The following is an 11,526-nucleotide window of genomic DNA, read 5'->3' as shown; positions in this document are numbered from 1 at the left end:
ACAGATCCTATATTAAATCACAAAATAAAAGTATTCAGACAACAGATTGAGACATAAATTTTTTCTAATCTCCCTACTTCTTTTTGGCATGGACACCGACATATAGTACAATTACCTTATGAAAAAGACTTTAATGAAAGACAGATACCTACTAAAGTTAAACCAATACAAATGAACAATGAATTATTAGAACACTGTAAAAAAGAATTTAAAGATCTTTTAATTAAATGTTTAATCAGAAAAAGCAAGTCTCCTTGGAGTTGTATTGCTTTTTATGTTAATAAGCAAGCAGAATTGGAACGAGGAGTTCCAAGATTAGTTATAAATTATAAACCTTTAAATAAAACATTACAATGGATAAGATATCTTACTCCCAATAAGAAAGATTTACTAGAAAGACTTCATAAAGCAACCATATTTTCCAAATTTGATATGAAAAGTGGATTTTGGCAGATACAGATAAATGAAAAAGACAGATATAAAACTGCCTTTACAGTTCCTTTTGGTCATTATGAGTGGAATGTCATGCCTTTTAGTTTAAAAAATGCACCTAGTTACAGAGATTTCTTGGCAGCCTAAATTATGTTTCGGATTACTTTCAAGGATTAAGAAAGATATGCAAACCCTTGTATAAAATGCCAGAAAAGAATCCTCCTCCATGGACACTATGGTAATCAGACAAATAAAAAAATATGTTAAGCAACTCTCTTTTATTGTTATTCCTTCCCCCAATACTTTTAAAATTGTTGAGATAGATGCTTCTGACATAAGTTATGGTGGAATTCTAAAACAGGTAGCAAAAAATGATGCCAAAGAACAAATTGTTAGATTCCATTCTAGCTTCTGGTCAGTTACCTAGCAGAATTACAACACTATTAAGAAAGAAATTTTATCTATTATATTATGTGTTTCAAAAATTTCAAAATGATCTTTTTAATTAAAAGTTTTTAATTCGAGTTGATTGTAAAAGTGCTAAAGAAGTCTTACAGAAAGATGTTCAAAATCTTGTCTCTAAATAGAGTTTTGCTAGATGGCAAGCTATTTTAAGTATTTTTGACTTTGATATTGAATATATTAAAGGAGAAACTAATTCAATTCCTGATTTCCTAACCCTTGAATTCCTACAGGGAGGATGAGTTTCCCTTCAAATAAGAGCAATTTCCTAAAACCCAGAACCAAACAGTCTTATGTTGCTACTCTGATTCCCCCTAGTAGATTCCTCCCTTGCCCTTCTTTCACCTCACTTACTTTCTCTTCAAATAGACCTCAAGAAATATCCCCATTGACATGCAGTCCAAACCATTTTGACCCACTCTCCCCAAGCCCCTCTCCAACAACCAAACAGACATATGCTTCGCCCTCAACTCCTTTCTTAGAAAAACCATTTAATATAGTTGCATCCTCTTTTCTCCCTTTAGCCTCTCCCTCTAACCAACCAAAGTACAGATTCTTTACTCTTAGGAAGCCCAAGCCCCAAAAGAAGACCACAATATTGAACTTCCAAAAAATTCCTAGAATTTTATTCTATGGATTGAACCAGAATACTGGCACATAATAGATACCCTCTCTCTAGTCAAATAGCTCATACCCTCAGGATGGGAACACCCTAAGACAGAAACTTTAAAGACACAGAAATTTTATGAGTTTATTTTAGTTGATACAGACTCAATCCTGGTAACACATATGCCTTGCTCTCAAGACCCAAACAGAATTGGCTACTCTAAAGTAGTCATAAAACAGATCCTCACTCCCTCCCAATGGAAAGCACAACCCTGGATCACTATTGTGAGATGGTGAGATGGCTTTAAAGCTCGATATGAGCAAAGTTTACGGCAGGGTGGAAGGGAAGTGTTTGGACAAGATCATGGAGAAATTGCGCTTTCACCCGAGATGGCGAAGCCTTATGTCACAATGTATTTCTATGGTCACCTACTCTATTAGAATTAATGGCAAGTAGTGTGGTCAAATTACCCTTACCCGCAGCCTCCGTTAAGGTGACCCCCTTTCTTCGTATCTTTTTCTATTGTGTGTTGAAGGTTTATCGGCAATGATTAAAAAAACTATGGATTTAGGTAGAATGAAAGGCATTTCCATATGTCGGGAGGGTCCTAGTGTCTCCCACCTCTTTTTCGCAGACGATAGTATCATTTTCTACAAGGCGATCATTGAGGAATGTGATGCCTTACAACAGATTCTGAATGTGTATGAGAACTCATCGGGCCAACAATTGAACCAATCCAAGACCTCATTGTTCTTTAGCCCAAATACTTCAAAAAGTACTAAAAATGAAATCAAGTCTAGGTTTGGGGCTCAAGAGATAAAACAACACGAAAAGTACTTGGGCCTTCCCTCCTTAATAGGGCAAAATAAAAAGAAGTCCTTCAGAGAAATAAAGGATAAGTTGTCAAGAAAGTTGGCAGGATGGAAAGAAAAGTTACTCTCAAAAGCTAGGAAGGAAGTGTTGATTAAGGCAACAACACAAGCTATATCTACATATGCCATGAGTTGCTTCAAGGTCCTTGATTCCCTTTGTGATGAGATGACCAGTCTAATCAAAAACTTTTGGTGGGGGAAACGCAAAGAGGAGTGTAAGACGGCTTGGATCAGTTGGGAAAAACTGTGCGTGCCAAAGGCTTGTGGTGGTATGGGATTCATACAACTTAAACAGTTCAACTTGGCATTGTTGGTCAAACAAGGATGAAGGTTGCAATCAAGTCGAGAATCTCTACTGTACGGGTCTTCAAAGTGAGATACTTTCCAAATTATGACTTCGTTCATGCAGGTATGGGGTGCAATCCTTCCTTTGCTTGGAGAAGCTTGATGGCAGCGCAAGAAGTGGTGCAAAAGGGGGTAAGATGGCAGGTGGGTAATGGTTAACGCATAAGGATTTGGAAAGACAAATGGCTGCCTTCTCCATCTACTTATAAGGTAGCATCTTCGCCCTCAATCTTACCTTCAAATGCTACGGCAGATACACTAATAAATGCAGAGGAGGGGACATGGAAAACAGAGCTTATCCAACACTTATTTCTACCCCATGAAGTGGACATAATACAAGGAATTTCACTGAGCTCCAAACTGCTAGATGATAGGCTGGTATGGGCTTCTACAGCAAATGGGATGTTCACGATGAGAAGCGCATACAAGATTGCAATGGAAATGCACTTGGGGGCTGCCTTAGGGACTGTATTTGATGATAGCAATTCAAGGAAATTCTGAAAGTACATTTGACAGGTGAATGTTCCACACAAAGTTCGTCATTTCACTTAGAGAGCATGTAGAAATATTTTGCCCACAAAGGACAATCTGATGAAATGCAAGATTGTGTTGGATAGCTATTGCGAGGAATGTCAGGAGGATGTGGAGTCCTCGGGACACTTGTTTTGGGAATGCCCAAGGGCACTAGAGATTTAGGCATTGTCAAATTTATTCCCTGTAAAGAAGGAGCTCCAATTTCACTCATTCATTGACCTATTGTGGCATTCGATGATGGTGGCAAAATGGGATCAAGAGACTCTTGAGAAAATAATTGTGATCTCTTGGAAGCTTTGGACATATAGGAACGAGGTCAGGAATGGTGGAGTGAGGAAAAATGAGAGGGCAATCATCACAGGGGCCTTGGACTACTTGGGGGAATACCAATCTTGTGTGGCTGTTACGACGAGGCAAGAAGAGAAGGGTCTTGCTATATGGTCTCCACCACCCCCCCCCCCCCCCCCCCCCCACAAACTTGTATAAAACCAATGTAGATGGGGCGGTCTTCGCAGCTCAGAGAGTAGCGGGTGTGGGGGTCCTCATTCGCGAGTGGAAGCGTGATTAGGGTGAGGCTGAAGCTAATGCTATTGAGCTTGCATTGCAATTTGCGAAAGACTTACTCATGCAAGACTTTATATTGTAATCAGACTCCATGACCTTGGTAAATGCTCTAAAGGAGAGTTTGCCGAGATTTCTCATTGAAGATTCCTTTGTATGGATCGAAGAGATTTCTTGCTTTATTGAGTAAGCGCTTCTCCATGATGTATCACTTGCTTTCAATTTGCTATAAAAACTTTCTGCAGTTTCCTATCCAAAAAAAAAAAAAAAAAAAAGTTTGACGCTGTATTGTGCGGGTACTATTGGGTGTTTGGATACCCCACCATGTGCTTGCCTTGCCTGGTTTATAATCCATATTGTATGGCCATAGGGTGGGGTCCCATTTGTTATTATATATAAAGGATAATTGATAAGATTTATGGCCTGCAAAATGGACATTTGATTTGGTGTAGCAGATCGAGATGTGTCAAATAGTTAGGCCGATAGATAGATCTGATCTATTGGGTTCTTTGTTGGCCCGCAACATTGGCAGTAGAACATGGATCCCCTTTCTATTCTGCCCGAATCATGTTTGTGTGCGCTTTTTCGCGTGCTTTCATGGCTCAACTATAATTAAATGTTCACATACCAAATTTATTTAAATTCTATGTTGTTATGGATGATTTCAGCTTTATTTATAAATACGATTGAAAGGATATTCTGTTTTTTCTCTATCTTTATATATAATTTTCATTCTATTTACTCATAACTTCTTTCATTATTGTTTTTTACATACATATATTCTATTCTTATATCTATGATATATATTTATATTTCTTCTATCTTTGTTTGCATTACTATATTTAATGTATATCCTACTCTCTTTAATTATATTTCGAGCCAATGTAGTAATTTGTTGGTGTCATCATTCTTAATTAAACTTCCTTATTTTCTTTTGGATGCATAATGTGAATCATCACACTTGTTTCAAAATATAGCTACAATTTCATATGCTTTTATGTCTTAAAATTTTCAATTAAATTCAATCATATGATTATCTTTCTCCAAATAATTTTGTTATAGTGGTTAATGTGGTCATATAATTAATTGAAAAAACACTAAGATGTAGCACTTAATCGTAAATAAATTTTGTTCATTATCCTTATGTCCTATATTTACACTCACAAACAGTTGTTCCTGTTCCCAAACAACAATATAACATTTTCATATCAAACTCAAAATTTCTTCATAAAAATGACCAATAATAATAATACTATATGCATTTGATCTTTTCTTTATTTGGGCTTAAAGAATGAAATTACTATTGAGTAAAATACTTGTTTTTGCTAGGAAATGAGCAAGTATTGTGTACTAACTACAAAAATGTATATGTATGCAATGGGCAGCTGTTGCAGGGAAAGGCCTCATTGCAACAGACATGGGGTTCTTTAACGATGCAGGTGCAGCAAAGCACCAAGCAGTAGCAATGCGGTCTGGCTTAGATCTTTCTGTGTTCTACAGGTGCAAATTTGATGCCTTTCTGGACACCCTCTATGCTCACTCAAACCGTCAGTTCTACCGTGAATGTGACATTACAGGCGCCACTGACTTCATCTTTGGCAACGCAGCTATGGTCTTCCAAAGCTGCAATATTATGCCTAGGCAACCTCTAGCTAACCAATTCAACACCATCACTGCCCAAGGCAAGAAAGACCCAAATCAAAACACTGGCATTTCAATCCAAAAATGTACCCTCTCTCCATTTGATAATGTCACAGCCTCAACATACCTTGGTAGGCCTTGGAAAGCCTACTCCACCACAGTTATAATGCAGTCTGAAATTGGGTCATTCTTAAACCCATTGGGCTGGATATCTTGGGTCACCAATGTTGACCCACCTAGCACTATTTTCTATGCTGAGTACCAAAACACTGGCCCAGGATCAACTGTAGACAAAAGGGTTAAATGGGCTGGGTATAAGCCCACTCTAACAGCAGATGATTCTACCAAGTTTACTGTGGAATCTTTTATACAGGGCAGTGAATGGTTACCAAACACCGAGGTGAAATATGATGAATCCTTATGATCTGAACAATGAGTCAGCTTGCATCAAATTCCAATATTAAAATTTGGAAAGGTTACAGTTTGTTTAGTAAAGAATGAATTAGACTTTTCTTTTTTGACGCATTAAAAATTGGGTTGGTAGCATGTAACTATCTATGAGTCAGATGTCTTATACTGAGTTTGTATTTTTAATTATTATTTTTTTCTATAGTTTATCTTCTTTGAATGATCTCTTTGTAACATTCTTTTTTAAATTATAGTTGAAAGTCCTCGATTATGATTAAGACTGAAATAACAAAGACTGCTTTTATTATAATAATAGTTTGAATTATTAAAAAAATGGAGTGAGACAGTCTTTTACGATAATGCATCATGAGTCAGTAAACCACGTCGCAAGATAATAATATGCTCCTGTTTTGTTAGTGTAATAGTGGTAATTAAAAATTTATTTATTTTTACTGAAGTAAAAGAAAAGGATTAAAAATCATTACCTGTTGCTTTGAAATCTCCAAACCTGCAGACAAAGAGGGAATCTCAATCTAGGTTGGCTTCAATATCCAACGCTAACTATATACCCAGAAACATAGTAAATTTTACAGTCTCATATAATTACCATAGTGGTTTGGGCTAGGCTGTGATTCTTAATTCTTATTTCTTATCTGTGTGCGCCTTGTAGAAAAGTAAAGTTTTATCTGATAAAGTGTGATACTTTTTAAATTCATGCATTTTCTTTTAAGGTGAAACTAAGTCATCAGCGTGAAGAATATGGATAAAGAAGAGTGAATAATATTCTTTTTTTGATGAATATGAGTGAATAATAATATTCACAAACCTTAATATGAAAAGGATTTAGTGCTGGCACAAGTTAGTGTGCATTTATAATTATCATTATTGATCTTAGGATAAATTAAGTTTCATTTATTGAATTAATGTTACATTATTTAATAACTTATTATTAGATGAGCAGATTTTAATAAATTTACTATTGAATCACATTTTCTTCTTGTATTTTCCTACTTGATTAATTTTTTTAATTATTATTCTATTTTTTCAAAAGATTCTTGTAAGTAAATATCAAGCACAAGTTATATTTATCCATAATTCATTCGCATGTACATATGTATTGAGACATGTTTCAGTAAAATATTCATAATTGTATTTATTTATTTTTCAAAATTGATCATGTGACTTAAAGTACATGTTGATGGTTTTATGATTTTTGTTCTATTTGTTTTGATGGAAAATCTTGTGTAAAGATAGTTTTCGTGTTTTCTAGTATTTGATAATATCTAAAAAATGAATTAAAGAAAACTATTTTTGGTCAACACAAAAAATGTAGCTTATTTTTAGAGATTGTTTTTCGCTAATTTTTTTTTAAGAAAACAATTATATCTCATAATAAGCTAAATAAGAGAAGTTAGGAGATTATTTTTCAACTCATTTAAGGTTGTTACAAAACATTAAAAATATGATAGTTTTATAGAATTTTTTTTTTTTTTTTTGAAAATGATTCATTTTCTTAAAAAAATTATCACCGAAATGAACATAGCGTTGATCAATTGTCAAGTAGTAGGTGATGATTCTCTCTTTATTAGTGGGTTGACAGGACTCGAACGTTGATCTTTGGGCTATTTCCTGTATTACAAAAGACATAGAATCAGAGGGGACCGGTGGGGACCGGCCAAAAATCCTCCGATGATCAAGTTAGTTACTTGGAACTCTCTGTAACAAAGAAATGTTCTCTCAAAAGTAAAAGTGTCTGAATGCCCTTACCTTTCATCGAAGAAGCCTTATATAGTGTGTGTGGAACGGTTATCTGTTTAGTAACCGTTCCCAATGTCGAGGAGTCCGGAGAATTGGGAGTAACTTCCATAACCGCTGTGGAAGTTACCTAGGTCGGACGGGCCGATGAACTCGTCCATCCAGTGTAAGGATGGACAAGACCTCCAGGATGATCTCGTCCATTTTTAGTGGAAGATGGACGAGATCATCTAGGAAGGCTTGACGTTCATAAATGATCAGTAGATCTCACGAGGTATTGCTCGTCCATGTATGGACGAGGTTCGCCAGTACGCTTGCAATTTTCACCGCCTATTGTAGCTTCTTTCGTTGGACGAGATATATGGACGAGTTATGGACTTGGGATTATCTATGACACCATCAGTTGCCCCCTCGTCCATGTGAGTCGTCCAAATGGTTGAACGTCCTTGGACCGGTGTAATTGGTTATTAATTATTTGCACCACGTGTCATTTTTTTATTGGCGACTGATTCCGTCGATTTATATTTCCGAGGTAGATGCCACGTGTCACTTTCGTATTGGTTGGGTCGTTTCGATTACCCAGGTCAGCATCCTATAAATAGTGGAATGTCTCCCTTAACCCTTTTCATTCCAGAGATTTTCTTCCTTGACATCCGTCGTCTAGAGCCTCATCTAGGAGTTCCTCTGCGTCTAGAGTCTTCTTCCGTCTAGAGCCAGGTACTCTTCTTCCCCTCGTCTTTAGGCTTTAAGTTTCTTATTAGAGATGTCTGCTGCTTCCTCGTCTACTGATAGCCTTAATAAGGCTATAGACGAGTACTGTGAGGATACTAGTGAGAGGTCTAACTCTAGCAGTGCTAGTGATGAGAGTGGAGGAAGCACGGACGAGAACTACTCTTCTGGGGCCCCTGGGCTCCCTATTGAGGTCGTCCAAGAACAGCTTAGGAGAGCTTCTGGCTCTCAAGCTGGTTCTCCGTCCAATCCTACGGACGAGGTAGAAACCGTCTTCAGTTGCGCTGTAGGCGTCCATTCTAAGACGGACGAACAGAGGTTAAATAGCCTTAAATCCTGGTATCAAATCCCAGACGAGTTTAACCCTAGGCTGCCCGTCCGTGGAGAGTGGTGTTGTGAGCCCCGTTTTGGTATAGGCGTCTATGAATCTTACTTCTTAGGTGGCCTTAGGTTTCCTTTAAATGCCTTCGCTAGAGAGTTATTAGTTAAGTTAGGTTTAGGTGTTTGTCAATTCAATCCTAACGCATGGAGACTAATTATCTCCATGCAAATTTTGTGGAGGGAAGTTTTTAGTGGGGACCGTCCTCTTACAGTGGACGAGTTCCTTTATTGTTATAAACCTTCTGCCATAAGTCAATCTGAAGGTTTTTATCAGTTTATTGCTAGAGGGAATGATTGTAGGTTGATCAAGTCCCTAGCTTCGTCTGATAGGAAATGGAAGACGGAGTTCATTTTCGTTTCAGGCTTCTGGGCAGGGAACCCTGTGGACGTTGGTAGGGATCCCTTTCCCCCTTACACTGGGGACCTAGGAAACCTTCGTCCAGAAGGTATGTCCCTTCCCCTTGTTTATTTTTATTCTCGCTTCTATTTGGTATATTTACAATCTCTAACCTTTGTTTGTTCATTGTGCTGTAGCTGCCAAACGTCCATCTTTGAGCAAATTTCACCGTGACCGCGTCCACAGGGCTCGTCTACATACAGACAGGAGCTTTCGTTCTCTTGTCACGCTTAGACGTCTAGCCAAGTGGGGTTTAGGTCCTGAGCCTTCAGACGAAGCTATCGCCCACGAAGTTACTGTGCGAAAAAGTAAGTTTTTAGCTAAACCTCCTTTTCTTTTTCCTCCTTTTCTTTTTCTTTTTTACGTATACATTCCTAACTTGTTCATCTCGTCTTAGGAATGTCAACAATGAAAGAGAACAGAGGGAAGGAGATTGCAGGAGAGGGGAAACGTCCTAAGGGTCAGACCCAGGATCGTCCTGAGGGTCAGACACGTCCATTGGCTGGGGACAAAAGGAAGTTCTTGCCAAAGAACATTGACTTGGAAGGGCTCCCCAGTCGTAGAGACAAAAGGGTTAAGTCAGGCTCGTCCAAGGTGGTCAAGTCCAAACCTCCCCAGTCCCAGCCTGCCGTCCAGATAGTTGATGTGGACTCGTCCACTCCAGTGGAGTCCACGCCGTCCAAGACTCCACCCAGAACTCCTTTGGCCAAGTCTACCACGCCTGGCTCGTCCCAGCCTTCTACGAACATTATTGAGAACGAAGACCTGGCTTGGGAACGTTTCCAGATAGTTGTCAAGGACGAGGATATAAACATGTGCTATAACATGGGCTTGAAGGAATTTGAGCATTCAGACGTCCATGACCTCTTCAAGGTATGTCAGTATCTCTCATCCTTATTTTGGTAGCCATTTTTCCTTATTTAATCACTCTATGTTGCTTTGTCTATTCATAGGCCATGTCAAAGTTTATAGCAGCGTCTAGACAGGCAACAGAGCTGGACAAGACGAGAGTCTTGTTGGAGACGAGGATTCAGCAGGTGAATGCTGAGTGTAAAAAATGGGCTGGGTTGCTGAAAAAGCTAAGGACGAGGTCAAGGAACGTAACAAGCTGATTGAGGAGCTAAGGACGGATGCAGTGGAGAAGGATACGCGCATTGATCATTTGCAGAAGATGAACGATGAATTGAATGCTCGTCTCTCCAAGGCAAAAGAGGACACTGTGGCTGAGTTCAAGTCGTCCAAAGAATATACAGACACTTTGGATCGCAATTATGCAGCTGGTTTTGAAGATTTCAGAATGGACGCTATTGAGAACTTCCCTGAAGTTGATTTTAATGCAATCAAGCTTAACCTTGCTGCTGCCACAAGCTCTCTTCTCCAGACTGGCTCTGATGACGTCAACGTGGAAGACGACGCTAGTACCCAGCCTCAGGACGCACCAGTTGTGAATGCTCCCCCTTCTTAGGACGAGATTTTTAACCTTGATGGTTTTCTTTTTTTTTTTATTTGGTCCTTTGTTTTTGGACCTTCTTTTATGTAACGAGAATACATTATACTCGTCCATGGTTTTAGGACGGGTTTTTAAGTAGTTTCTGCTTTTCAAACTAATCAAGGGTTTTTTGGACGTAGGAAGTCCACCCTTTGAATGAATTTTTATTATCTTTGCATGGACGAGTGATTTCATTTTCATGGACGAATGTTGCTAAGCTATTTTAACTCCAACTTTAGCTCGTCCATGTCGAGATTACATATTTTTCATGTAGTCTAACTCGTCTTAGCAGGTAGTATTTTTAATTAGCTTGATTCGTCTTAGGACTTGCAAACTAATTTTACTTACCATCTTACTTATTTTGCCAACTTTTTCTCTCGTCCAGATTTTGGATTGTTTCAGTTGGCTCCGTCTCATCTATGAGTTGGACGAGTGTGGATGTGGTTTTTTCCTTAGAAAATTTAGACGTTACATCTCTGCGTCCAGAGATTTTGTTCGTCTTGGATCTTTCAACCCTCTTGAGGATTGACTTGGACGACAATATCATGGAGAAATTTCACACAACATTTAGCACATAACATAAATATTGTTTACAGACAAGGCATATGCACACTGATGCCTTTTTATTTAATAAATACATACTTCATGACTTCGTCCATAATCATAACACAACTATAATAAGTAATAAGATCATAGTTTCAAACTCCACACATAAGCAACACCAAACATAATAGTATCAAACACAAACAGCATCATACGTAGTAGTAGGTTAATTAGACAGATAAGACCCAGTCTCGTCCATAGGTTCACTCTTATTGGTAGTACCTCCTCAGGTGCTCCACATTCCAAGGATGTTCCAGCTTTCTCCCGTCCAGGGCCTCCAGGTAATAGGATCCTTGCCTTTTACAGTTGA

At 38.3% G+C, this 11,526-nt stretch overlaps 2 protein-coding genes across 2 annotated transcripts; both read left to right on the top strand.

The window, feature by feature from the left end:
* The first annotated feature begins 2,062 nt into the window (after positions 1-2,062).
* On the top strand, positions 2,063-3,219 carry LOC115973706. The gene is made up of 3 exons (XM_031093966.1): positions 2,063-2,682; positions 2,783-2,862; positions 2,990-3,219. Exons 1-3 carry the CDS (start codon positions 2,063-2,065, stop codon positions 3,217-3,219), a joined length of 930 nt encoding a protein of 309 aa, XP_030949826.1.
* Positions 3,220-5,185: 1,966 nt separating this feature from the next.
* On the top strand, positions 5,186-6,072 carry LOC115973705 (pectinesterase 3-like). The gene has a single exon (XM_031093965.1). It carries the CDS (start codon positions 5,186-5,188, stop codon positions 5,876-5,878), a length of 693 nt encoding a protein of 230 aa, XP_030949825.1. The 3' UTR covers positions 5,879-6,072.
* Positions 6,073-11,526: the final 5,454 nt, after the last annotated feature.

The sequence above is a fragment of the Quercus lobata genome, unplaced genomic scaffold (genome assembly GCF_001633185.2).
Source record: "Quercus lobata isolate SW786 unplaced genomic scaffold, ValleyOak3.0 Primary Assembly Scq3eQI_272, whole genome shotgun sequence".
In the NCBI taxonomy this organism is placed as follows: Eukaryota; Viridiplantae; Streptophyta; class Magnoliopsida; order Fagales; family Fagaceae; genus Quercus; species Quercus lobata.
Note: the sequence above shows the minus strand (reverse complement) of the source record. Positions and strands in the feature narration are given on the sequence as shown.